Source organism: Pipistrellus hanaki, assembly GCF_964339955.1.
Source record: "Pipistrellus hanaki genome assembly, chromosome: 3".
NCBI classification, from domain to species: Eukaryota; Metazoa; Chordata; class Mammalia; order Chiroptera; family Vespertilionidae; genus Pipistrellus; species Pipistrellus hanaki.
Genome location: NC_140505.1, coordinates 92,672,481 through 92,700,367, shown reverse-complemented (window position 1 = coordinate 92,700,367; position 27,887 = coordinate 92,672,481). Strand labels below are relative to the sequence as shown.

Here is a 27,887-nt window from a genome sequence, read left to right as displayed (position 1 = left end):
AATCTACACTAATAAAAGAGTAAGATACAAATTGACCATACCTTTGCGACACCCACCAATCAAGAGTGAATATGCAAATTAACCTAACAATGATGGTGAGTTTATTTGCATATGCAGGTGGGAGCAGTGGAATTGGGGCAGGACGCAGGCATTCTGCACTCCCCCAGCCGCTCTGGGCCTCTGGGCAGAGTGGGAAGGTGGCAAGGCAGCTCCGGCCAGAGGGAAGGCAGTGCCGGCAGCCAGGGGAAGGAAAGCCCATGCTTGGACAAATCTTCGTGCATCGGGCCTCTAGTTAAATATAAAACTTTAATTTTACCTGGGTTAAAAAAGTAAGTTCATGTTATCTCTGTTACAATTTTTTTCATCATGATAAATAACTTGGTATAATATAATTTTCATAAGTAATCTAATAATAAAAGTATAATATGCTAATTAGACGAAACATCCTTCTGGACGAAGTTGGGGCTGCTGGGACTGCAGTTTTGGGATTAAGGCAGCACGGCTGTGAAAGAGCCGCTGCAGCTGCAAAGGCCTACTCTTGCACGAATTTCATGCACTGGCCTCTAGTCTAAACATAATTCAGAGCAAGTAAATTAAATAATGTAATAGAATAAATAGGTTTTTATTAGGTGAACTATTTGGCAATAATTATATTTTATATGAACTTAGAAAAAAAATTTGTTGTTGTTAATCCTCACTCAAGGATATTTTTCCATTGATTTTTAGAGAATGAAAGAGAGAGGGAAAGACAGAGAGAAACACAGATGTGAAACACATCGACTGGTTACCTCCTGCACAAGCCCCCACCAAGGCCCAGGCCAGGGAGGAGCCTGCAACTGAGGTAGGCACCCTTGACTAGAATGGAATTCGGGAACCCTCCATTCACAGGCCGACACTCTATCCACTGAGCAAAACCGGCTAGTGCTAGAAATGGTTTCCTAAATCTCTTTGGTAACTTGAAACTTTAGTTATACTAGCTAAATTAAATGATGGATTGTTACTGAATATCTGTATCAGTAACATTTTTACTGAAAGTGGGTTTATCTGTTGTTGGCTTCTTATTGCACATAAACTAAAAAAATTAATTTGTATATGTTAGTAATCATGTTGTGTGACACATTAAAAGACCAGACTATGAAAAAGCATATACTAATATTTCCAGAAATTATAGAATGTGTTCATAAAGTTATCAATCTAAAAAATACTGGTGTAACAATTCACAATTGCTTATTTCTTATTTTTACCAGAAATTAAAGTTTCTAAAGTTTAAGAATTCTAGTAAGTATAATTAAAGCTTACAAAACTATAATAGGGAAAGCAACTGTATATACAAAAAAAATAAGTTATATTTTGGCTTTAAAAAAAGGTTATTAGGCATGGAGATATGTTTTCATTAAGGAACATAAAAGTAATTGTGCCCTGGTTATTTCTGAATAAGAGAACACGATACAAATTGAACGGGACCAAAAAGTTTCCAAAAAAACTTATGAAAAAGAAATCATGAGAAAGAAACTTTATGTATGATCAGAATAGATAAGATTGAATAAATTTGTTTGAAGGATTTTTTTAAATTTTAATATCAATTGTGTGCTAAAACTTAATATTATTTCAGCTGCTAAAAGGACAGTTTTCCTGGACTGCTGGTCTGCTTCAGATAAGATATTGTAAAAAAAGCCGGGACTGGTTTGGCTCAATGGATAGAGCGTCGGCTTGGGGGCTGAAAGGTCCCGGGTTCGATTCCGGTCAAGGGCATGTACCTGGGTTGCGGGCATATCCCCAGTGGGGGGCGTGCAAGAGGCAGCTGATCAATGACTCTCTCTCATTGATGTTTCTGACTCTCTATCTTTCTCCCTTCCTCTCTGTACAAAAATCAATAAAATATATTAAAAAAAAAAAAAGATATTGTAAAAAAAACTGCCTGCCCAGAGAACAAAGATTGAGTTTTATCCAAATAAATATTGGTATTTTATGTTGTCTTAATCAGGTATTTGGTTATTTAAGAAAACTGAATCTTTTCAATAGAAAAAAGGTAACCTTCTGTATTAAAATGCTGAAGCTTTCATGAAAAGGCAACAGCAACAAAATCTGATTATGACTCCTATGGGTGAAGTCCATTATACTTCTTTAAAACTGACCACCCTTATAACTAACAACAGTCTGCTTCAGAACCAGAGAAATTAAGATGGGTAAAAAATGGCTGTAAGTTAAAGAATTCAACTGCCACTCAGTAAGTGTTATCAATATGTTCTCTCTCTTTTTTTTTTTTCATATTGAAACAGCATTTAATAAAATGCATAAAGCTAATTCATTCACTGCAATACTCTATATACAAACACAACAATGCAAATTCTTCTTCAAGACTGAAGACATTGATTAGATAAAAAATTCAATTAAAAAAGAACATGCTATTTTAAATGCCATCACATAAACAAAGCTGATTTCAAGCTACATTTTTAACAGGTTTTAAACCTGGTATTAAAATGTAATGGCATAAACAATATTTTCTATATTGCGAAGGGCAGAGATTACAGAAACGGTCCCAAGAAAATCTAACACCCAAGTTTTCCTTTAATGTTTTTTTAAAAGTGCTGGTAATACTTAGCTACATTTTAACAGTTCCAAACCAAAAACCAAGGTTTGTACTAGAAAAATGTGCAGCTTTTCAGTTATAAAACTAGTTGAACACTGGTTTACAAGATAATTGGGAAGATATAGAAAAATATTCCAGCACTTGGGTTGTACGTGGCAGCAGCATGAGTCCATGAATGCTCTTGTTGTTAAAATAACAACTGATAATACTTTCCTAGAGAAAAGCCATTTACTTTTCATGTCAAGTCTACTTCCCAGTATTATCCAAATATTAAGCTTTATCACAACTTGCTGTCAATTGAAAAATGTTGCTGAGCATTTTTCAACATTTTAACAGCACTTCTTTTTCTATTATATATAATATATATTTTGAAACACCAAAATTATTGGCTTAATCAAAAGTATAGCTGGGCATTAAAAATATCTCAGACTTTCTCTTTATTTTTAGGTTGCTGCTAATAGCCCCAAATGAAAAGTTTTATTTTAAAGATTCACTTAGAGATTGGAGAGCTTCCATTTGTATTATTTGAATTGGAAAGCTACCTTCAATAGTGATTGTCACGACAGGCAAGGACATGGGAAAGATGACAATCACTGCTGGGCGGCCAGTGAAGCAACGGGAGCTTTACATCACAGATGGGGAAGCTGGAGTCTGAATGGCCCAGTCTCACAAAAGGCACTGAGTACTATGGTCTCAATAAAGTGTTTTCAAACATTTCAACAGATTAAACAAAGAAAACAACAACCTGTGGATTAGGTTTTTGCAGTTATCCAGTGATCTCTTTCAGCAGGCCAGCTTTCAATCTTCCCATCAGTCAGGTCCCCTGCGCTTACCAAGTCCATGCGCAACTACAGCTGGGCTGTGGCCTGGCTCCTGAGTACTGTGTTTCAGGTTAAAAACCGATTTAGGAGGGAAATTCACCAGAGTAGAGCTGGACAAGATAAATTAGGCATCTGTAGCTTTAAGGGCATGTATATCCATATTAAAATGCAATTTTTATCTGAGATTTTAAAATCATAATTTAGAGAAAGTCAGTGGACTTCATTTGCATGCTATAGTTGGAGAAGTAATTTAAGATTTGTACCTTGTGCCATAAAGTTAGCCATCAACAATTATACTTATTTTAAATAATACTTGGTTGGTTTTCTCCATCCCCCACCCTCAACTCGTGTTAGACGGGAATTTGTTTAGTCACAGTGCAGTGCCCACCATCTGCTGATTGAATCCAGAGCAAGTGGGGACAATTGGGAGTCAGGCCCCATGACAAAGACCCTTCTGAAACTGACCACATGACGATGAGTCCAGGGAAGGCCCACTGCTTGACCTACCAAGTTCCTTCCAGTTAGGCCATAAAGAGGTGTGTGACAACCAGGTTAAAGATTTTTTTGGACGTTAGGATAAACTGTCTTCCAGATTGCTAGCCTTTGTCTCACCCTAGAGACACATCTGTCTGGCACTTTCCCTGGTACAAAGTGAACATTTTAACTTCATGGCCTTCCTCAGCCAGATGCACCCAAAGGAAAATGGAGTTAAAATTGTGGCAAATCCATCCTGCTACTAGCAGGGGTCTTCAAACTGCGGCCCGCAGAGGAGTCTGATCCGGCCCGCCAGGTTTTTTGGGCAGTGAGCGCAGCCGAGGTGTTACAGTAGGAATTAGTAGTTCATATAGTCCGGCCCTCCAGCTCTCTGAGGGACCGTGATCTGGCCCCCACTTTAAAAAGTTTGAGGACCCCTGTGCTAAGGGATCTTGGAATACCCACATCAATTTATTTTAGTAACTCTTATCATAGATTCTCTTCAAAACATAAGGAGAGTTTAGATACGTGGCTACATGTCTGTATACATAATATACACCTATATACACATACACACTATATAATATACACTGTACATATATAGAAGATATAAATACATGTACATTCATTTAGTCATACAAGTCGGTAATTTGTACACACACAATGTGCTACTATGTTCTTATTGTGTGTAGTTTTCTGAATGTGTTGAAGACTTCAGCTGCCAAAGGCTGATGACCTTACAGTGGCAAAAAAAATGTTAGAAAATGTATTCCCACTTGGGGTATACCTTCCACAACCTCCAGTGATCAATGCACCCACTTCACTGAGCAATTCATAAGAATCTAGATGGAAAGTTTTACAAACTTCTTGAAATTATCATTGAACCTATCACCTTAATTGTCAGACAAGGTTGACAGAACTAGTGGAAAAACTGGATTCAAGCAGAACAAGTTTTAATTATGTAAGACTGAATGAACTAATGAGAATGATGACAATTTTTGTGGGGGGTTTTGTCTAACACATTGCTAGTTCCTTAATTTTTTTGTTTTCCTGGAATAAGAAAGTTTTGGGTTTTTTTTCTCTTATGCTACCTCTGATTTAGAGCAGCAATTTTCCTTCTTTCTTTTTTTTTCCAAATACATTTTTATTGATTTTTTTACATAGAGGAAGGGAGAGAGATAGTTAGAAACATCAATAAGCTGCCTCCTGCACACTCCCTACTGGGGATGTGCCTGCAACCAAGGTACATGTCCTTGACCGGAATCGAACACGGACCCTTGAGTCCGCAGGCTGATGCTCTAGCCACTGAGCCAAACCGGTTAGGGCTAGAGCAGCAATATTCAACCCTTTTCATCTCATGGCACACATAAACTAATTTAACTATTAAAATTCTGTGACATACCATAAAAACATATTTTTGGCAAATCTGACAAAACAAACAAACAAAAACTTGTATAATATTGATTCATTCACACCAGACAGCTATTGTTGTGTTGGCTGTTGTCATTATTTTATTTGACAATACAAGGGAAAGGATGTCAGGTATTGCAAGTTTTAAAAATTCTGTAGCACACGGATTGAAACTTGCTGATTTAAAGCAATTTAGTAAATTACACCTTTTAAAGCAGAACTGGAAATTTTTTCTTTTTCTCCCTACTTGATCCCACCAAAATTCAGAAACTCTCAGTGAATATTCTTATTTACATGGCAAATATGGCTATTTGCATATGTCCAATAAAAGTCTGTACTCCTTCTAATTACACAATTGGAAATTGGTAATATTATCAAGGCTTTGACTGGAATGTCATGTTTGAGAAAAACATGCATAATCTCAGACATGACCAGATAGTTTTAAGGAATTAAGATTGACATATGGAAGCCAATAAAAACATTGGAAAAACATCCCGATACCTTGCTTACAAGGTTCCCAGAAGTCTTACCAGGTGAGTAAAAAAGTCATGTCCCTCAGGATATTTGGGGGACCTAGAGAAGAGAGAAACTCACTCAAATCTATAGGTATGGCAAGTCATTGGTTTCACTTTTGTGGCCTCAAAAAAGCCTTTTAAAGTTCAGTCTGGAGATTCCTTATGAAAATATCCAGTAAAGTAGATTTAGAAGATCCCATGTGGACTTCGGTCAAGATGTCAGAGTAGGTGAACACTGTTCTCACCTCCTCCCATGACTATCAAATTACAACTAAGTTATAGAACAACCACCATTAAGAACCAAAAGACTAGCTGAACGGAACTCCTATCACTAAGGATATATAGAAGAAGCCACATTGACAGCAGTAGGTGGGGCTGGTCCACATGTGGCAATTAAGAACTAGGGCAGAAATATCTCTGCTGCAAAGGTTTCCCTTGAGGAACAAGGGGTCCCCATCCCACACCAGGTTCCCCAGCCTAGTACACTGGTGCTAGGAAGAGTACTCCAGACAACAGCTAGATATGAAAATTAGCAGGAGCTCCATTTAAGTGAAATGGAAGGCTCTAAAGACTCAGGTGTACTCTTAAAGGGCTCAACCACAGACTCACACACACTCACTCACCCTAAGCTTCAACAAAGGGACAGTACCTCGAAAAGCACCAGAGACATTCAGCGAGGAACTGAATTGTCTGGCTTCATGGTGACTATTTCTTTGTTGAGACCTACCCACACACAGCCTGCAGGTGCCCCAATCTGAGTCTTTATCAACCTGGCTAACACCTCTCTAACCCAATCTAAATGATTCTGAGTCATAGCCTGACCCAATTCAGTCTAGCTAAACCTCTCTCACATAATTGGCCAGCTTAGGCCTACACTGAGGTCTTTCCTAAAATCTATCAAAGGTCCACAAACCCCAAATAAGCAGCGAATGGCTTCAGCATACCCAGTACTTCTTGCTAAGTAGCCCCAAACCTGGCACTAACGGTGGCTATCCTTGGTTCACAGTATAACCACTCTCAGGTACCTCCCAGCCCAGCATAGACAGCTATCAACTGCAGATCACTGTGTAGCTCCTATCAAGTGGTCCTGGGCTGAACACAGGCAGCAGATGACCTGGGCCTGCACTGAGCACCTCCCAAGAGGCCCAAAAACCAACACACCTGATGGCCAGCTTCAGACCACACCCAATTAGTGCCACAAATGACACACCCTAAAGATGAACTTGCTGGGACCAGAAGTCTGCTAAAGTGAATCCCACTTTATGGAATCAGGCCCTGCACAATAGCTTGTCCACTGTAGTCATGGTCAGTATTCACAGCCAGTCAAAAAAAAAGGATCATCCCTCACACTTAAGTCACAACAGCAATCAAGGCTCAACTACAACAAAAGGGTACACACAACCTACACAGGGGACACACCTGGAACAACTGGCTCAGATGAACAGGAAGACTGTGCCAATGTATCTCATAGGATACTTACTATTCAAGGTCACCCTGCCAAGACCAGGAAACAGAGTAGATCAACCTAATACATAAAAACAAACACAGGGAGATAGCCAAAATGAGAAGACAAAGAAACATTTCCCAAATGAAAAAATAGGACAAAACTCCAGAAAAAGAACTAAAAGAAATGGAGGTAAGCAATCTACCAGTAGCAGAGTTCAAAACACCGGTTATAAGGCTGTTCAATGAACTTAGGGGAAGAATAGATAATCTCAGTAAGAACTTCAACAAAGAGATTAAAAACAAAAACAAAAAAAAGAACAAAAAATTAAGAATATAATAACTAAAGTGAAAAACATTTGATGGGCTAGACTAGGGGTGTCGAACTCAATCAGAGAAGGGGCCAAAATCTAAAATCCAGCCTAAATCGCGGGCCGAATGGTTTACTGAACAGTCATAAACTGACAATGTCATAAACTGACAGCGGAGTGCAGTGATGACAGCGCGGTGCAGGCCACATTGCAAGGCCTGGCGGGCTGGATTTGGCCCGCGGGCCTTGTGTTTGACACGTGTGGGCTAGACTAAACAGATTAGATGACTCGTAGGATCAAATTAGTGATTTGGAGGACAAGGTAGCAAAAACACCCAATCAGAACACAAAAAGAAAAAAATAAAATAAATGAGGACAGTTTATAGGATCTCTGGACAACATGAAGCATAACATATGAATCACAGGGATACTAGAAGGAGAAAAGAATGAAGAAGATATTGAGAACCTATTGGAAGTAATAGTGACTTGGAAACTTCCCTTGCCTGTGATAGAAATAGACTTCCAAGTCCAGTAAGCACAGAGTCTTGTATAAGATGAACCCAATGAGACCCACACCAACACACAACATAATTAAAATATCAAAGGATAAAAAAAAAAAAAAAGAGAGAGAGAAAGAGAGAGAGAGAATCTTAAAAGCACCAAGAAAAAAGCAGTTACCTAACAAGGGAGCTCCCATAAGATTGACAGTTGATTTCTCAACAGAAACTTTGCAGGCCAGAAGAGATTGGCACAAAATATTCAAAGTGATGGAAAGCAAGGAACATAACCAGGAATACTCTATCTAGCAAAGTTATCATTTAGAATCAAAGAACAGCCGAAACCGGTTTGGCTCAGTGGATAGAATCAAAGAACAAATAAAGAATTTCCCAGACAAGAAAAAGCTGAAGGGTTTCATCACCACCAAAAAAGTATTATAAGAAATGTTAAAGGGACTTCTTTAAGAAGCAAAAAATTAAAAATGTGAATAAGAAAATATCACAAAGAAAAACTCACTAACAAAGGCAAACACAAAAGATAGTACAAAGATTAAAAAGCAAAAGTGGGAAGAGCATGTGTAACTACAACAGTAAATAAAGGAATGCACACAAACAAGTTAAAAAATGACAAAAAATAAATGTGGAAGGGCTGGGTAAAAATGGTAGTGATTTAAAAAGTGTCTGAACATAAGCAACTATCAATTTAAAATAGACTGCTATAAACATAGCTTAGTATATCTGAAGTTCACGATAACCACAAACCAAAAATCTGCAAGAGATAAAGAAATAAAGAGTAAGGAATACAAACACAACACTATAGGAAGTCATCAATATATAAGAGAAGAGAGTAGGAGAATAGAAAGGAACAGAGAAGAACTACAAAAACAATTAGGTATGTAGTTATTGCCATTTTATTAATTGTTTCCTATCAATCATTATTTTAAATGTAAATGGATTAAATGCTTCAAATAAAGACAAATGGCTAAAGATGTGGTATATTTATTCAATGAAATATTACTTGGCCATAAACAAAAATGATATCTTACCATTTGCAACAGCACTGATGAACTTAGAGGGCATTATTCTAAATGAAATAAGTCAGAGAAAGACAAATACCATATGATTTCACTTATATGTGGAATCTAAAGAATAATATAAATGAACAAAACAGAAACAAACCCATAGATACAGAGAACAAACTGATTGTTGCCAGATGAGAGAGGATGTTGGGGCCTGGGTGAAAAGGGGGAAGGGATTAAAAGTACAAACTGCCCAGCTGGCGTGACTCAGTGGTTGAGCCAGAGTGTGGGGCATACAGGAGACAGCCAATCAATGATTCTCTCTCATCATTGATGTTTTATCTCTCTCTCTCCCCCTCTCCCTTCCTCTCTGAAATCAATAAAAAATAAATCTTATTTATTTATTTGGGATCTAAACCGCAATCCAGGCATATGCCCTAACGGGGAATCGAACTGCTTGATGTTGTCCAGAGATCCTTGCTTTCCATCACTTTCCAACTCAACCAATGAGCCATGCTAGCTGGACAAATATATATATTTTAAGTAGAATTAACCCAGATGTTCAACTAATGAATCAATAAACAAAATGTGGTATATCCCTATATTGAAATTTACTTGGCCACAAGCTACAACACAGATAAAACATACTAAATAAAAAAGCCTGTCACAAAAGGCCACATATGATTCCATTTATATGAACTTCCCATAACAGGCAAATCCAGATAGAAAGTAGATTATGACTGCCTAGGGCTATAGGGAGAAGGGGACTGGGAGCACCTAATAATGTATATAGTTTCTTTTGGGAGTGTTGAAATGTTCTAAAATTAGAATGTGGTAATGGTTGCACAACTCTGTGAATATATTAACCACTTTAAATGGGTGAATTTTATGATATGGGAAATCCTACCTAATAAAAGAGTAATATGCAAATTAACCATCACTCTGCTATACCCACAAGCCACATCCACCAGCCAATCAAAGTGAACAAGCAAATAAACCTATCGAGATGGCTATGGCCACAGAGAGGAGGAGGGAGGCTTGGGTTTCCCAGGCAACAGAGGAAGCCAAGCTTTCCACTGCCCTTGCGACCTAGGCCTCCACTCAAAGCTACAAAGTTTCAATTATAGAAGGTAAACAAATCCAAACAGAAATGGCTGCTGGCCATTGAGCAAGCAGGAGGCTTGGCTCTACTCCAGGCTACAAAGTTTCAATTGTACAAGGTAAATAAATTCCAGATACCAGGGCCTCCGCTTGGGTTGCCTGTGGCATGGCTGGCCTGCAAACCACCACAGGCTCCTCGCTCAGGCTGCCCCATGCCCCAAGGGAACTCCCACCCTGATCCAGGACATCCTTCAGGGCAAACCAGATAGCCCCCACCCATGCACCAGGCCTCTATCCTATATAATAAAAGAGTAATATGCAGATTGACCATCACTCCAACACACAAGATGGCTTTCCCATGTGGTCAAAGATCCTGCCCCCATGTGGACACAAGATGGCCACCACAAGATGGCCAGCAGGGGAGGGCAGCTGGAGGCGGTCAACCCTGCAGGAGAGGGCAGTTAGGGGTGGCCAGGCCAGCAAAGGAGAGAAGTTGTGGGCAAATAGGCTGGCAGGGGAGCAGTTAGACATCAATCAGGCTGGCATGGGAGTTGGCTAGGGGCAATGGCATGGCAGAAGCGGTTAGGGGCAATCAGGAAGGCAGGCAGGCAAGCAGTTGGGAGCCAGCAGTCCTGGATTGTGAGAGGAATGTCCGATGGCCGGTTTGTCCAGTGGGATTGGCCTAAACAAGCCATCAGACATCCTCAAGGGGTCCCAGATTTGAGGGTGCAGGCTGGTCTGAGGGACACCTCTTCCCTGCTCCCATGCACAAATTTTGTGCACTGGGCTTCTAAGATCTTAATAAAAAAGAAAAGGGCAGCCTCAGAGAGGGTGGTATAAAGGCACAAGGGTCTCTTGACCAGATAACTCAGGCCATCCCCTCACACAGCTCTGCTGTTCCCGACATGTCCTCAGAGTCCATCACCCTGAGGTCTAAAGGCTCCATGACCTAGATTCTCCTGACTCCCCTCACATACTCAAGCCCTGGACTTCTACAAGAACTGTGAACAATGTGTAGGGCAAGATGGATTAGACAGGTGTTCCAGGGGCTATTGCAAAACATCTAGGTTGGTCTTTGACAGTCTCACTGCCTCGCCTGTCAAAACTGCCCAACTATCCTCTTCTTAGATAGGGAGAAAAAAGGGCATTGCCAAGGCCAAGTCAGAACCTCAGCTGCTTTCATATCACCCTTCTGGGCCAGAGCTGGCAGGTGGGCCACCAAGCATGGGCAGAAGGACCTTTCATGGATAACAACATTCCTCCCATCTCCCAAGTCCGGGCAGGAAATGGTTTCCAATCATTTACAAAAGGGAGTACGGTGTAGTCCGTTGGAGTGTAAAAAGACAGTCACTTCACATACTGGTCAGCATCACCCCAATGAGATTCTGTGACCAACAAAGGCCCTGGAACCAGCTCCCTGGTCAGTCAGATAAGAGTTTGGGAGGTTAGATACCACCAAAGTTTCTAAGAGATTCCCCAGAAAGAAAACAAGGTTTTTTAAGAAGTGGTGAATGCCTAGAGAGCCAGTCTTATTTTGCTGTTTGAAACTCGGGGTGTAACCAAATAAGGGAGATATTTGCAAGGATGTGGGCTAAAGAAAGGAATCTTCTTGAAGGCTGTGCTGTCACCTAGTCCCAGGAGCCCACCAGCTTGGGCCTGCTCACCAACTCACAGCAACCCTCTTTAGGGCGAGGTGAGGAAATTCCCAGAGAGGTTCCAGTCAAGGGCAATCTAATCTCCTCAATCAGAGCAGAGCTTGCTTTTATTCCAGGTTTCCAGACGGTGTTGAGCCTGGCTGTGTTCCCTCTACCCCTCCCCACCCTCAACCTCCTACTACCAAGAACACAGAAGCATCTGGGCCCAGAAGGGGAGCAGTCCCAAAAGCAGTGACATTCCCCACCAGAAGCCAGCAACCAAAGCTCAGGTTCCCAACAGAAGCCTACAGGCATTCTCCTTGGTCCTGTTTCCAAGGAGAGTCCCAGATGGTGCCAGGAGCCTTTCCTAGCCTTTTCTGACACATATCTGCCTTCCCAGATGGCTAGTCCCTTATTAAGAATGAATTCGCTGATGCTGAGAGGGGCTTCTGGTAGGTGTGATCATTTGCCCAGCTGGCCTGCTCCAAAACAGAGGCACATATATGCTGAGGCCTTAGGCCTGATTTTATTGTCACGGAACCAGTTACTTAGCTCCAGGTCCTCTCCTGCACTCACTTCCCTTCTCTGGTAGGACACAGGGTGCTGCTTCCCAGATGCTTTCATGCCACAGCCTCCATTCTACTCCCACCTGCTACCACCTCTTACTATACCTCTCCCTGGCACTGGGTCCCTACCCTGTCATGTTCTTCTGCTGCCCTAGCTCCTAACTAGACTCCATTATTTCTCCCAGCTCTGATTTCATCTGTCTCTCCCTAGAAAAACAGATCTAAACTTCAGGAAAAAAAGAAAAAACCACCTCAACTCCTTAAGACTCCAGGGCAGGGCAAAGCAGTATGTTAAAAGACCCAGTGGGATTGGGCCTAAACGTAGAGGGATCCTCTGAAGGTGGACAGATGGAGAGTTCACAGCTAGCTCTGCACCTGTCACATGACCTCACTTTCTCCATCTGTAAAAACAGGCACCACATGCCTCATGGTATCAAACAAGATAACAGAGAAAGTGCCCAACATATAATGGCCATTCAAAAGTCTCTCCATTTTTTTTGGCGGGGAGAGGGTGATTGAGGGAAGGAGGGATTCCAAGCAGAAGCTCTTCTGACATGGCCTTTCCTGGACACAGGACTGCAATCCCCTGAATACTGTTCAAACATGAGCATATATATGAGAAACACCCCCACCATGGAGGTTTCACATCTGCATAACTTCACAGAATTAGCATGAGAATTAAAATGAGACATATGGTTATGCAAATTAAATCAAGTACAGATGCAGAGATGCCCAGTGATAGAAATATATTATTGTTGGCATCAGATAAAGTTCAGGGCCAAAGGTCTACATAGGACAAGCATGGGAATATTCAGCAAGTTGGACTCTCTACATACACACAATGCATTTGGAATTTCAACCATGGACCCTCCACAGCTGCACTCACTTCCCTTCCTCTAAAGAAAGGGGGTTTGAACATATAAGGTGAACATTGACCTTTCCACTGGTCAGTACAGCCATCAGCAGGGCAGAAGCTTTTTTTTTTTTTTTTTTTAATTGATTTTTTACAGAGAGGAAGGGAGAGAGATAGAGAGCTAGAAACATCGGTGAGAGAGAAACATCAACCAGCTGCCTCTTGCACACCCCCTACTGGGGATGTGCCCGCAACTCAGGTACATGCCCTTGACCGGAATCAAACCTGGGATCTTTCAGTCCGCAGACCGACGCTCTACCACTGAGCCAAACCAGTTTCGGCAGGGCAGAAACTTTTAAAAAAATATATTTATTGTTGAGATTACAGATGTCCTCCCTTTCCCCCAATCCATTGGCCCCTTCCACCCCATTCGGACCTGCCCCAAGCTTTCAGCATCCTATTGTCTGCGTGTGATAGGTTATGCATATCTTATATTGTTAGAGAGGAATATGCTAATTATCTGTTAGGCCAGAGGCTTAATGACCAACCATTCAGCAGGAAGGTGGGGCATTTAGCTACAAGCAGGAGGCAGACAGCTACAGGAGGGGGCAGGGCAGCAAGCTATGAGAGGGGTGAGGGTGGGAAGGAGCTACAGGAGGGCAGGGCAGCAGGCAGAGAGTTCCAGGAGGGCAGGTAGCGAACTACTAGCAGTGGAGAGCTACCAGCTACCAGCTACCAGAGTGGGCAGGTGGCCAGCTGAGGCAAGCAGCAACAAGCTACTCATGTATGGATTTGTGTGCAGGGCTACTAGTATACATATAAGGTATTTGGTTAATCTCTTCCTGCCCTCCCAAACCCCGCCCTTTCCCTCTGAGGTTCATCAGTCTGTTCAATGTTTCCATGCTTCTGGTTCTATTTTATTCATCATTTATTTTGTTCATTAAATTGTTTATTTTTGATTTTTAGACTCAATTGTTGATAAGCATTTTTGCCATTTTACTGTTCATATTTTTTATCATCCCCCTCCTACTACTTCTTTCTCTTCTTTAAAAATACCCTTCAAGCTTTCTCTCCAAGCAGGTGGCAGTGGCGGCTTGTTCAGCCATGGCCAAAATTAAGGCTCGGGACCTTCTTGCCATGAAGGAGCAGCTGCTAAAAAACCTGGATGATCTGAAGGTGGAGCTATCCCAGCTATGTGTAGCCAAAGTGACAGGCAGTGCAGCTTCCAAGCTTTCAAAGATCCGAGTTGTTGGCAAGTCTATCACCCATGTTCTTACCATCATTAGCCAGACTCAGAAAGAAAGCCTCAGGAAATTCGACAAGGGCAAGAAGTACAAGCCCCTGGATCTGCAGCCCAAGAACACATGTGCCATGTGCCTCCATCTCAACAAGCATGAAAAGAATCTAAAGATCAAGAAGCAGCAGCAGAAGGAGCAGCTATACCCCCTGCAGAAGAACACAGTCAAGGCCTGAGCATCATCGAGTCAATAAAGCAAAAACTGGCTAACATTGAAAAAAGTACTCTCCAACATTTCATGTGATACTTGTCTGGTGGTGATGAACTCCTTTAGCTTTTTCTAGTCTGTGAAGCTTTTTATCTGACCTTCTTATAGATCCTTCCTTCCCCCAACTGATGGACAGAGTATGACGTAACCTGTACCTGCAGCATAGACATTCCTGAGCACCGAACCAGGCACCTTATATGGACTGTACATTGAACCAGCAATCAGCACCTGCCAAATACCCTAAGCCCCTGATTCCTAAGTCCCTAGGTCCCTAATCATGTGCCTTACATGAAACCACCAATCAGTGTGTGCTGAGTGCCCTAAGCCCCATCCCTTCCTTTTCCTCCCCTCAAAAGGCATGTTCACCCCAGCACATGTGCTCTTTCTCCCTCTGGAAGGTAGCCGGGAGGGTCTTCTCAATAAAGCCTGTGTCCTGGTCTCCTGGTCTCCAGCCCTCTGTCTCATCTTTCATATTGGTGCCAAAAAACCTCGGTGAGCATGGACGATCCTCTGACCTAGCCCTGAGCTTCTGACTCCTGCTCTGGCTCTGCTCAGTGGCATGGTTCTGAGTTGATTGGCCTGCTCAGAACACTTCTCAAACACTGCCATACCAGGACACATGGGAATCTCATCGCTTCCTTCTAATGGGTAGGCTTCAGGGACTCTCCCACCCCACCCCCGACCCGGTTCCCTTGTCCTGGAAGGGCCTCAGAGTTTTCCTGTCTACTCTGTTACGTTCTACGAAAGCCCAGGTACCTGGCCGGGAAAACTCTGCTCTACTCCACGGGAAAGATCTCAGGGTGACGACCTTGGAACCTTCTCTTGTCTCTTTCTTTCTACAGGTTGGCTGAGGGAAAAGAAGAATGCTTCTTATTCCTTCCTCAACTTCTCAGTGGCCTTTTTCCCCCGACATGGGAACCTCTCAATACAAACTCCCTCGAAACACACCTTTAGGGTGTCTTCTCACCAATCTCTCAACCCTTGGTCTTTCTGGCTACATAAAACCAAAAAAGCTCATTTAAAACAGCATTTTCGATTCCAATATCCTCCAAGATCTAGATAATTTTTGCCACTGGACAAGGAAGCCTCAGAGACTCCTACGAACAGGCTTCTCCTCCCCACCCACCCTGCTCTCACCCCTCGCTTTACTCCTCATGTTCCACCATCAGATCCTCCTCTGGAAGTCCTCTTTACTCTCTCAAACCCCTTTCTCTGTCTTCTGACTCTTTCAACCCAACGGATCATATCCCTCCAAGTGTCTCACTCCCGCCACCTCCTTACAGCCCTAACCTGTCCCTCTCTAACTACGCATTCTTTTCCCCAGGTCAGCGCTGGAGTGCAGGAGTCCTTGGAGGACTCCAGGAGCATGTTCAACCATTTTTCCCCCTAACACACTAATCCCGCCCACTGACCTGCGGTGGTGGCTGCAGTGGTAGCATGGCAGCGGTGCTTGCATGCCCCTCCCTGCACAGCCACTCCTGGTCCCGCCCTTGTAGGGTGGGGCATTTCTACCTCAGAATTCTAACCCCCTACCTTCCCCTGTAGTCTCCACCTAATCTCCTCTCCTGTGGCCTTCAGCAAATGAATTCAAATGAAGTGGCTGGCCCTTTCCCTTCTCACTCTCTTTCTCAAATTGAAAAACGCCTAGGCTCTTTCTCTGCAGATACTCTTAACCAGCAGCTGCCTTCTCTTCTCCCCAGTCCCTGAGAGCTCAAATCCTGAGAACATGAGCTCGAAAACAGCCTTTCCATCTAACACTCATTCTCAGGCCCAACGAATGCCTTCCTCAACAGCCTCTTCTATTCACACGTCCATTCTACCCCTGAGGGAGGCAGCAGGAACTGAGAGCATAGTCTGAGTCCATGTCCCATTCTCTATGCCTCACAGATTGAGAGGCATCTCAAGTTTCTTTTTCCACTGACCTGACCACCTTTACTCCCCAACATATGCCACAAACTTCATAAAATAGATACAGGTCCACAAACCTCTCAAAAGACCTCATTAACCTAACCTTTAAAGTCTTTAATAATAGAGACAAGGAGACCCAAATCCAAAATCAAAGGCGAGATCAGGCCAAGGGTGAGGCCCAGAAGGCGGCCTTCCAGCTCCTAGCCACTGCTTTCAAACCCCAAACAAAATGCTGGTCCTCCAACTACTGGTAAGTCAGGGGCTAAGCCCTTCTGGGCCCATGCTTCAAATGCAGCAAGGAAAGACACTGAGCCAAGTCCTGCTCAAACTTGAGACCCCTGCTTGAGCCCTGCCCAAGGTGCGGAAGGGAAGGCACTGGAAATCAGATTGGAGTCTGGCCCCTTGTGGTCAGGCCTCAGCCAGTCCAGTATGACCACCCTCTGGATCTGGTTTGGAGCTCCCAGACCTCCTGGGACTGGCCACAGAAGAAGTTTCCCAGGCCTTGACAGGGCCCCACAGACTTACAGCACCAGGATAGAGCCTCAGGTAACAATTGTGGTAGCAAGTAAGCTGATTTCCTTTTTAATTGACACTAGGGCCACTTATTCTTCCCTCTTTGAATTCGCTGGGACCCTTATCCACTCCTCAGTCTCTATTATGGGGATTGATGGATTAGTCTCACAGCCATTAGCCACCTCACTGCATCTTACTAAATTCCCCCATTCATTCTTTTTTCATTCTACCTCAGTGCCGGGCCAGGAGTATCAGGCATCCCTTCATAAAACCCAATTGTCCCAAACCACAGTCACCTATCTCAGTTTCACTCTCTCACCCCACAAGGCCAACCAATTCCTTGGATGTGAACACCTTATTTCTATGATCATTATCTATAGGAAGAATGTGGCCGTTTGGGATCGAAGTGGCTAGAGACCTGGCTAGCCTGGGAACAGGCTGTGGAGCTTGCTCCCCACCCCACCCACTGCCTTTTAGAAATACTTAACAGAAGGTCTAAGCATGGTTATGCATTTTTGAAAGACATAGAAAGAAGGTTTGAAGGCTAATTTGAAAGTAAAATTTGTGAAGGTTTGTGCATGTGATGAGATGGAGAAGAGAAGGAAAAAGAGACAGAAAAATGAAAAGGAAGGAAGGAAAGAAGGGAGGGGAAGGAAGGAAAAGGAAGGAAGGAAAAAAGAAAAGAAAGGAAGGGAAGGAAGAAAGGGAGGAAGGGGGGAAGGAAAGAAAGAGGAGAGAAGAGAGAAGAGAGAGAAGAGAGAGAAGAGAGAGAAGAGAGAGAGAGAGAGAGAGAGAGAGAGAGAGAGAGAGAGAGAGAGAGAGAGAGAGAGAAAGAAAAAAGAAAGAAAGAAAGAAAGAAAGAAAGAAAGAAAGAAACTAAACCAGAGAGAGAGAGAGAGAGAGAGAGAGAGAAAGAAAAAAGAAAGAAAGAAAGAAAGAAAGAAAGAAAGAAAGAAAGAAAGAAAGAAAGAAAGAAAGAAACTAAACCAGAATATTCAGTGTCTAACCTCTTATCCAACCATCCAGGTCCCTGGCTTTCACTACTCCTTTCCTTCCTTTTCCCTCTTACTTTCACTGCAGTACAATTTCAATCACTCATCTGTCACGTCTTATTGGTAGCATCTCTCTCAGCTTGGAGTGCAGAACTAGAAAAAGGAATCTCATACCCTTTAGTCCACCTCTTCTCCCTACACCTTTCAGCTTGTCTCCATGATAGGGATATTTCTTCCTCTGTGGGGAAAACACATACATCTGTCTCCCCATCAGCTGGACAGGAACCTGTACTCTCATCTATCTGTCACCCAATGTAGATGCAGCCCCAATAATGAGTCTTTACCTTTCCCGGTAACCCATATCTGACACAAAAAAGGAGTCCAGATAACCCCTCTCCTCATAACTCTGGACATCACAGCAGAGGTTAAAACTGCCATATGGGGCCTAGCCACTGCTCTACCTATTTTGAAACCCTATCTCAGGACCTACAAGAAACATGTGGATGCCCAGCAAAGAGCAAAACTTGGAAAACAAGAACCTACCCCCAGGATAACCTATTCTCCCCTTTCCTATCACTGATAAGGCAACCAAGATCCCTACTCTTTTCCCCCTAATAATAACACCTAGGTCTCAGTTGTATTTCAGCTCCAGGCTCAGAAAAGCAGCAAATCCAAACAAGTGATGCTGTGGCAGCCTCAGGACCAGCTTTTACCTCCCAAGTGACTCAACAGGATTGCTCTCAAGACTTCACCAACCAGTTCCTTGGGGAAATTAGGCTGCTACACTCCTCATCCAGCCTCCCATCATTAGGCTAACTGGTGGCTATTTCTTTAATTTTCCTCCTTACCCCATGCGCTATGTCACTAGTCCTTTGCAGAACAGAATGCAGGCGTTCGCCAACCAGAAAGTGGGAGAGATCTATCTGGCACTGAATTCAGAATCTAACACCAGAATCCTTAAGACCCTGGGGAAGACGCCCCTAACGACGCCCCCTCTCAGCTGGAAGCAGTTACGGAAGATGGACCTTCACTCCCTGACCTTGCCCGGACTCTCAATTTTAAAAAAAATATTATCAAAAGTCTGGAATGATAGATCCTCCCTTTCCCCAACTGATGGACAGAGTATGATGTAACCTGTACCTGCAGCATAGACATTCCTGAGCACCTAACAAGGCACCTTATATGGACTGTACATTGAACCAGCAATCAGCACCTGCCAAATACCCTAAGCCCCTGATTCCTAAGTCCCTAGGTCCCTAATCATGTGCCTTAAATGAACCACCAATCAGCATGTGCCGAGTGCCCTAAGCCCTGTCCCTTCCTTTTCCTCCCCTCAAAAGGCATGTTCACCCTGACACATGTGCTCTTTCTCCATCTGGAAGTAGCCAGCAGGGTCTTCTCCTCAATAAAGCCTGTGTCCTGATCTCCTGGTTTCCAGCCCTCTGAATCATCTTTCACCTTCAATTCTAAATAACAGCTTTGCCAGGTATAGTAATCTTGGTTGTAGGTCTTGCTATTCATCACTTTGAATATTTCTTGCAACTCCCTTCTGGCCTGCAAATTTTCTGTTGAGAAATCAGCTGACATTGCATGGATGTTCCCTTGTAGGTAACTGCTTTTCTCTTGCTGCTTTTAATATTTTCTCTTTGCCTTTAACCCTTGGTATTTTAATTATGATGTGTCTTGATATGGGTCTCTTTGTTTAGCACTCTGCGCTTCCTGGACTTGTAAATCTATTTCTTTCACCAAGTAGGGAAAATTTTCTGATATTATTTCTTCAAATAGGTTTTCAATATCTTGCTCTCTTTCTATTCCTTCTGGAACCCCCATAATGAGAATGTTGGTACACTTGAAGTTGTCCTAGAGGCTCCTTAGATTAGCTTCATTATTTTTTGTTTTTTCTTTTTGCTCTTCTGGTTGAGGGTTTTATGCTTCCTCATATTCCACATCGTTGCCTTGATCCTCAGAATCCTCTCCTCTACTATTGAATCCCTGTAAATTATCCTTTATTTCAGTTAGTGCATGCTAATTTGTTTCTTTTTCATGTCATTGACATTCTCACTAAAATCCTTGAAAGTCTCACCAAATCCTTTGCAGTTCTCATTAAAATCCTTGACTAACCTTATAAATGTTGTTTTGAACTCTGTATCTGGTAGTTTGCTTCCATTTTATTTACTTCTTTTTTTCCAGAGTTTCTTGTTCTTTCATTTGTGACATATTTCTCTGTCTCCACATTTTGGTTGCTTCCTTATGTTTATTTATATGTATTAGGTAGAGCTGCTATGTCTCCTGAAATTGGTAGAGTGGCCTTGTGTAGTAGGTATTCTGTGGGGCCCAGTAGCTCAGCTTCCTTGGTCACCTAGGCTGGGTACTCTAGGTGTGCCCCTGTGAGGGCTGTGTACCACAGTCTTATTGTAGTTGAGCCTTGACTTCTGTTGGCATCACTGGGAGGAGGTGACCTGTAGGCTAGCTAGTTGTGAGGACCAGTGAGACTATAGAAGAACTGCTATACAGGAGATACCCTATGGAGCAGGACTTGCTTCAGTGGGGCTTTGGTGCTCACTGAGTCTGCTCCTTGAGTGTGCTGCTTGTAGATGTATCAAGTTATAATATGCTATGGTCTGAAGCTGTCCACTGGGTGCACTGACTTTGGGGCCTCCAGGGAAGTGCACAAAGCCATTGCCTGGGGCCACTAGGAGCTACAGAGCCATCTGCAGAAGGCTGCTACTTGCATTGGGCTTGAAAGTATCCAGGATAGGCCAAACTATGAAGCTGCTGCTAATGCCAATTCTTGGGCCTCTTATTAATAACTGTGGGTCATGCTGGTGCCAGCTGATGCTTTTTAAAGAGATTTTAGCAAAATCTGAAGCCTGAGCAAGAACAGGCCTTCCATACAGAAAAGCTCCTGCAAACAGCTTGGGTAGGGCTGTAAATTGGAAGGGACTGAGTCTCAGAGAATCAACAGGGTGGAACCAAACTCAGATATGGCTGCCATCCATCTCTGGGATGGGGGAGGTCCCAGCAAAGTAATAATGACCCTTGCAAGCTCTCTGGTCTGGGAGAAAGCCACCCTGGAGTTCCTGCCCCAATGCCAATCTAGTTCCTCCCCATATGTCTCAGGATTCCCCCAAAAAGCTGCTGCCCCAGTGCTAGAGCCCAGAGAGAGCAATTCCCAGTAAGTTTGTGCACTGGCCCTTTAAGAGGATCTTCCTGCGTCTCCAGCAGCCTCCTTGTCACTCAGTCACAATTCCAGCTGGTTTTTACAATCTGAAGTTATGGGGCTTCTCTTCCCAGCTCTGATACCCTGGGCTGGGGACTTGGTGTGGGAATAGAAGGCCTCCACAGCAGAGATATCCCTCCCAATAAAAATAAAAATTAAACAACACACACATGGGTGTCAGACCAGCCATTCCGAGCCTCTGCCCTTCCTGCTAGTCTCAATGTACTTTCTTTTTTACTTCTCTAGTTGTAGGACTTCTATTCAGCCAGATTACAGCAGTTCTGAATGGTTGTTCTGTATTTTAGTTATAACTGTGATGTGGTTGTGGGAGGCAGTGAGAACCAGTGTTACCTATACCAGTGTTATCTTGGTTCCCCTTATGGCAGGAGCTTACTAACTGCCCAACTGGGGGTTCTCATCGAGACTAGGCAGAAGCCTTGGCATGAAGCTTTGCAAAAGCTCCATGGGAGCCAAAACTAGGTTGGCTCAGTGGATAGAACACCAGCCTGTGGTCTGAAAGGTCCCGGGTTCAATTCTGGTCAAGAGCCGGGACCGGTTTGGCTCAGTGGATAGAGCGTCGGCCTCGGACTGAAGGGTCCCAGGTACAATTCCGGTCAGGGGCATGTACCTTGGTTGCGGGCACATCCCCAGTGGGGGTGTGCAAGCGGCAGCTGGTCGATGTTTCTCTCTCATCGATGTTTCTAACTCTCTGTCCCTCTCAATTCCTCTCTGTGTAAAATCAATAAAATATATTTTTTTAAAAAAAAAAAGAGCATGTACCTTGGTTGCAGGCACATCCCCAGTTGGGGGGGGGGGGGGGTGCAAGAGGTAGCTGATGGATGTTTCTCTCTCATAGATGTTTCTAACTCTCTATCCTTCTCCCTTTCTCTCAATAAAAATATTTTTTTTAAAAAAAAGCTCCATGGGACCCTGGCATCCTAACCCCAGCACAGAGGCCTCTCTCGGCATGGTGGCAGCTCCACTTCTGTGCAGCCCTCTCCTAGGCATTCACATTCTTCCACCAGAACAGACTACCTATTCTATGGGCCTGAGGTAAGTGGTCTTTTAAATCTGGTTTATGACTTAAAGGTACTCTTTTCCCTTTTGAAACTCCACCTCCAGCACCAGTTCCACCATCCAGAAACTGATAAGAATACTGAGGGGAGAGGGTAACTTAAAAACAAACCACTTCCTTGTTTTCTAAGTTGGTAGCTTCTAGGACCCTTGACACAAATACCAAAAACAAAACAAAACAAAAAAAACCTCCACAACAACTTAGACTTTTATTTGCAGGGCTGCAGAACCTCCTAAAGCAGTTGTTTTGTGTTTCATCCAGACGATCATGTTTGCCTTATATTCCCATCTTCCCCATTTTGACTAATGCAGGCAGGAAGAGGAGGGGAAAGGACTGAATCAGGGGTAGCGGCTGCAGGGTCTGAGGGGATGGTTCTTAAGGAAACATCCCATGGAGAGGGTCCAAAACAGTGCCCTGAAAGCATCACCCTCTCCCATGCACATCATTATCTTGTCACCTGGGCTACCTTCAAGGGAGGAGAATCATAGAAAGATCATGATCCTTCTCTCAGTCCCTCACCCTCAATGTCTAGCAGGTCTGAGATGCAAAGGTGGATGGGCCCTATTTGGGGAATGGAGCAGTGAGAAGCTGAGAATCCAGGCAGAGCAGAGTAATGGTTTCAGCTAGAACTCCAGAGTCTGACTTCCATCAGTTGTGACCCAGGGCAAGTTACTTAACCTCTCCATGCCTCAAGTTTTCCCATCTAAAGAACAGGGATAAGGAGAAACCAAGATGGCGGTATAGGTAAGCACCTAAACTGCTGCCTTGCACAACAATTTCAAAACTACAACTAAAAGACAGAATGGACATCATCCAGAACCACAGGAAAGCTGGTTGAGTGGAAATTTTACAACTAGAAGGAAAGAAAAAAGCTCACGGAGAATCAGAGGAGCTGCAAAGGGCTGAGGCACGGAGACACGTGCACAGAGAGTAAGGGTGGCTGAGTGCCTGGCTGACTTTCTCTGGCAGGAGGGAGAAGGAAGCCCCCGACTGCCCTGAATCCCAGTTCTGGGAAAAACCCCGTTGGCCAGCTCATATGGGTGGAGTCTGGACTGTCAGGTAGAAAGAAAGGCACACGAAGACTCGGAGACTCAGGGAAGCTGCGGCGGGCAGGGGTCTGGAGGTGCGCGCACAGAAGACTGACTGCAGAGGTTGTCGCTGGCTTGCCCTAGCAAAAGGGAGTTGGAAGCTCCTGACTGCACTGAACCCCAGTTCCAGGTGAGCCTCTGGGAACCCACACTCTTACGGGGGGTATCTGAACGTCTGGTGGAAACTCAGGGGAGCTGTGAAAGGCAGAGGTCTGGAGGCTCACGCACAAGGGCAGCAGGGCTGACGAAAGCCAAGACTATCTGCTTAGCCCTTAGACTTCGCCTCATTCGAGCTGAGCACAGAGGCTTTTGCAATTTTGCAAGTCTTGTCTCATAAGGCTGTCTCCACCACAGAAGGTCTCCCAAAGTAGACATAGCTGATACTCACAGCCAATTGGCCTGGAGGTCAGTTCCTCCCAGTGATATCAACAATATCAAGACTTAACTATGACAAGGCGGTACACCAAGTCCACAAAGAGGTGCACCAAGAGTGTACACCTCAGGTAACTGGGGAGGCCGACCCACTGGGCCATAGGACACCAAACACACAAAGCTACCCTACCAACTCAGGGAAGCAGTGAAAATGTAAAGACAAAGAAACAGATCACAAACGAAAGAAATGGAGGAAAACAAACAACTGGATATAGAATTCTGAACCATGGTTATAAAGTTTTTCAAGAATTTCCTAGAAAAGGCTGATAAATTTAGCGAGACCCTTGAGAATATGAAAAAGGACCACTAGAAATTAAATATACACTGACTGAAATAAAAAATATTATACAGAGACCCAACAGCAGACTAGAAGAATGTAAGAATCAAGTCAAAGATTTGAATTACAAAGAAGCAAAAAACACTCAACCAGAAAAGCAAAAAGCAAAAAGAATAAAAAAAGTTGAAGACAGTGTAAGAGGCCTCTCAGACAACTTCAAGTGTAGCAACATCAGAATTATGGGGGTGCCAGAAGAAGAGAGAGAGCAAGATACTGAAAACCTATTTGGAGAAATAATGACAGAAAACTTACCCCACCTGGTGAAAGAAATAGACTTACAAGTCCAGGAAGCACACAGAACCCCAAACAAAAGGAATTCAAAGAGGAACACACCAAGACACATCATAATTAAAATGCCAAGAGCAAAAGACAGAGAGAGAATATTAAAAGCAGCAAGAGAGAAACAGTTAACTACCTACAAGGGAGCACCCATACGATTGTCAGCTGATTTCTCAACAGAAACTATGTAGGCCAGACAGGAGTGGCAAGAAATATTCAAAGTGATGAATAGCAAGAACCTACAACTAAGATTACTCTACCCAGCCAAGTTCATTCAGAATGGAACGTCAGATAAAGAGCTTCATAGATAAGAAAAAGCTAAAGGAGGTCATCACCACCAAACCAGTATTATATAAAATGCTAAAAGGTATTCTTTAACAAGAGGAAGAAGAAAAAAGTAAAGATAAAAATTATGAACAACAAATACATATCTATCAACAAGTGAACCTAAAAATAAAGTAAATTAAAAATCTGAGGAACAGAATAAACTGGTGAATATAATAGAATCAGGGGCATAGAAAGAGAGTGGACTGATAATTCTCAGGGGGACAGGGATATGGGGGTGCAGGACGAGACTAGACAAAAATCGTTCTCCTATATGGATGAGGACAGTGGTGGGGAGGTAAGGGCAGAGAATGGGGTGGGAACCGGATGGAGGGGAGCTATAGGGGGAAAAAGAAGAAACAATTGTAATAATCTGAACAATAAATATTTATTAAATTTAAAAAAATAAAAGTAAAAGAACAGGGATAACCTAGTTTCTGATTACCATGATGTCCAAATGAGCTACTTGATGCACATAAAATTCTCTGTGAGTGCATCTGACTTACAGTGAGCTCTGTATGTCATGGTCACCATCCTCAATTAGCTGTCCTTTTCAGACCTGTCATTGGCTTTGGACAAGAATACATGTAGTAGCCTCTAGAGGTGGCCAATTAGGTGTGGCAACCAAGAAGCTGTTAATCAGATCCTATGCATGAGATATCCAATGGGGTGGGTAGCTGGCCTCAGGAGGCATACCAGGCTTGCATTGCCCTCCACAGCTCTAGCCTGGCAAATGGGCACCTGAGGTACAATCACAGGAAGCGCTTCCGGTGGCCACAAATCTAGAGTGAGGGTTCTCACGAACTGAAAGCCCAGAGCCAGCATCCTGAGTACCATCACCAGGACTCACATAATCCTTGATTAGGATGGCTGCTTGGCTGTGAATACTGACAATTACAGCTTCTCATCCCATTCCCCAATCTCTTTACCATGCACTAAACAGAAAAAGAACATCATTCACTATCCTTCAAGACTCCTGCCCTGGAAAACTCCATAATCAAATATCATTCTTCCCCTGTATGCCCTCATCCTTCGTGAGTCCAGGTGCCTGGGGCTCCTGGACAAGCCATTCTCATTAACAAATGAGTGGAACCTCTAGATCCTCCAATTAGTCTCCCAGGTTGGCTAAGGCTGTGAGCTGCCCTGGACAAGGCCTCGCAGCAGGGTATGCAATGCCTTTCCCACCTGGAGACACCCCTTTTCCATCTAGGCAACCCTCCCGCAGAATTCCTTGCTGCCCTGAGTGCACCTTTCTTTCTTCTGCAGCTAACAAGTTCCTATTAATCCTTCAGAGTCCATCTCAGATAGCCTAAACTCCCCTGGGAGAGGAGTTGGGAGACTGGGTGAAAAAAGTGAAGTGATTGAGAAGTATAGATTGGCAGCCATTCAGAGGTAAAGTACAACACAGGAAATATCTATAGTAATAATAAAATCGCAATATGCTAATTAGGCAGGACAGCTGAACAAACTTCCAGACATCCTTCCGGACAGCCTTCTGGACAAAGCTGAGGCTGTGAGGGCCAAGGCAGCCAACACGGCGCAAGGTCCGAGTCCCTTGCACGAATTTCGTGCATCGGGTCAATAATATTGTAATAACTATGGTACCAGATGGAAATATCAGGGAGAACACTCAGTTAAGTATGTAATTGTCTAACCATTATGCTGTATACCTGAAGTTAATACAAAATAATACTGACTATAAACTGTAATTGAAAAAAAAAAAACAGCAACTCATCCCATGTTCCCACAGTTCTTTGCAACAACACCATCAAGGCCTGCATCCCAACACTGTATAAGCCACCAGTCTGTGTCTCCATCCCCATGAGACAGCACCCTGTCCCTCATGAACCTGTGCCCAGCAAGCATAGGCATCCTGAGTATTCAAGGGAGTCTGTGAGATGTTGCCTTTAAGTGTCCCTCCTGTGGGTGCTGCCCTGCACCTCTCCTTGCGTTCCTCCCACCCCAGGAGGGACAAAACAGCTCACACTCTGGGCAGCAGGTGTCCCTTTCCCAATGAGGCCTCATAGAGGTCTGTCCACCTAACCTTTATTTTTTTTTAATATCTTTTTATTGATTTCATAGAGGAAAGGAGGAGAGACAGAAACATCAATGATGAGAGAATATCATTGATCAGCTGCCTCCTGCACGCCCCCCACTTGGGATCAAGCCTGCAACCTAGTCATGTGCCCCTGACAGGAATCGAACCCAAGATCCTTCAATCCACAGGCCAACACTCTAACCACTGAACCGAACCAGCTGGGCTGTCCACCTAACCTTTTTTTTTTTTCTATGTGCCTCAGGCATGAGCCACTGACACAGGCATCAAGCTAGGATAAACTAAGGACTGTACGTCTGCTTTGCCCCTGATTGACATAAGACCAACACCAGGAATCAGGTGTCTCCTTGCCCATTGCCAGCTGGTTGTCCACCTAACCTTTAAAACCACAGGACTCCCCTCTCTTTCCTCCTTCTCTTCCAGAACAGTTACTTCCAGTGGAGTCCCAGGCCCCAAGATGGCATAGCCTTAGGTCCAGGTGTGTCCTCTCCAAGTCAGAGCCTGCCATGTACCTCAGATGAGTGGAGATGGAATGTGGAAAAACCACTCCTTCTGCAGCTCCTTCAACTCCCTTCTAGAAAGAGGCCAGCTGAGAGGCCACTGAATGAGGCTTGAGCTAACAGATATGACTTGGCAGGAAGGCCAGGCAGGATGGGTAGGTAAGCCTAGTGGTGGAATGAGGCAGTTGAATGAAAAGGTGGGGGCACTCTATGTTGGGTGCCCATCCTACTCCTCAACCCCTTCCAGGCCCATCAGATGAAGGCCAATCCAATCCCAGAAGGCACAGGCCCAAATCCAAAGCCAACTCTATAGAGGTCTTAACTGTGCTCCTCAAGCTGGTCCCTCTCTGTCCTACCACTAGCCCAGCACTGGCTGCACATTCCTGCTGGCGGGTGAATAAATAAATAACCCCCTGCCACTGCAA

The 27,887-nt window shown here is 43.7% G+C and overlaps 3 protein-coding genes across 17 annotated transcripts in view; 2 read left to right on the top strand and 1 right to left on the bottom strand.

The window, feature by feature from the left end:
* BCL2L13 (BCL2 like 13) overlaps positions 1–19,574 on the top strand; it is a 226,624-nt gene extending 207,050 nt beyond the window's left edge. The window contains exon 6 of one of the 5 annotated variants that reach the window (XR_014794601.1): positions 19,030–19,120. Coding sequence is in view for 3 of the 5 variants with exons in the window: in XM_084878598.1 (XP_084734724.1) it covers positions 19,030–19,284 (255 nt within the window). In the remaining 2 variants the exon portion in view is untranslated. Of the gene's footprint in view, positions 1–726; positions 1,974–19,029 lie in introns of those variants that run through there. The other 4 variants (XR_014794602.1, XM_084878598.1, XM_084878588.1 and 1 more) reach the window with 4 other exon arrangements.
* Positions 1–27,887, bottom strand: part of BID (BH3 interacting domain death agonist) — a 76,889-nt gene that overhangs the window by 48,138 nt on the left and 864 nt on the right. For 3 of the 11 annotated variants that reach the window (XM_084878619.1, XM_084878631.1, XM_084878622.1), the window contains exon 2: positions 3,424–3,521. The exons of 4 other annotated variants lie outside the window; for them this stretch is intronic. The gene's annotated coding sequence lies outside the window, so the exon portion shown is untranslated. Of the gene's footprint in view, positions 1–3,335; positions 3,522–5,825; positions 5,869–27,887 lie in introns of those variants that run through there. 4 more of the 11 variants (XM_084878628.1, XM_084878627.1, XM_084878624.1 and 1 more) reach the window with 3 other exon arrangements.
* On the top strand, positions 744–15,347 carry LOC311619929 (large ribosomal subunit protein uL29-like). The gene is made up of 2 exons (XM_084878662.1): positions 744–841; positions 14,298–15,347. The coding sequence occupies exon 2, from the start codon at positions 14,338–14,340 to the stop codon at positions 14,704–14,706; it is 369 nt and encodes a 122-aa protein (XP_084734788.1). The 5' UTR covers positions 744–841; positions 14,298–14,337; the 3' UTR covers positions 14,707–15,347.

Excerpts from the sequence above, each read along its gene's own strand:
- LOC311619929 (XM_084878662.1), top strand. The coding sequence starts at position 14,338 with ATGGCCAAAATTAAGGCTCGGGACCTTCTTGCCATGAAGGAGCAGCTG.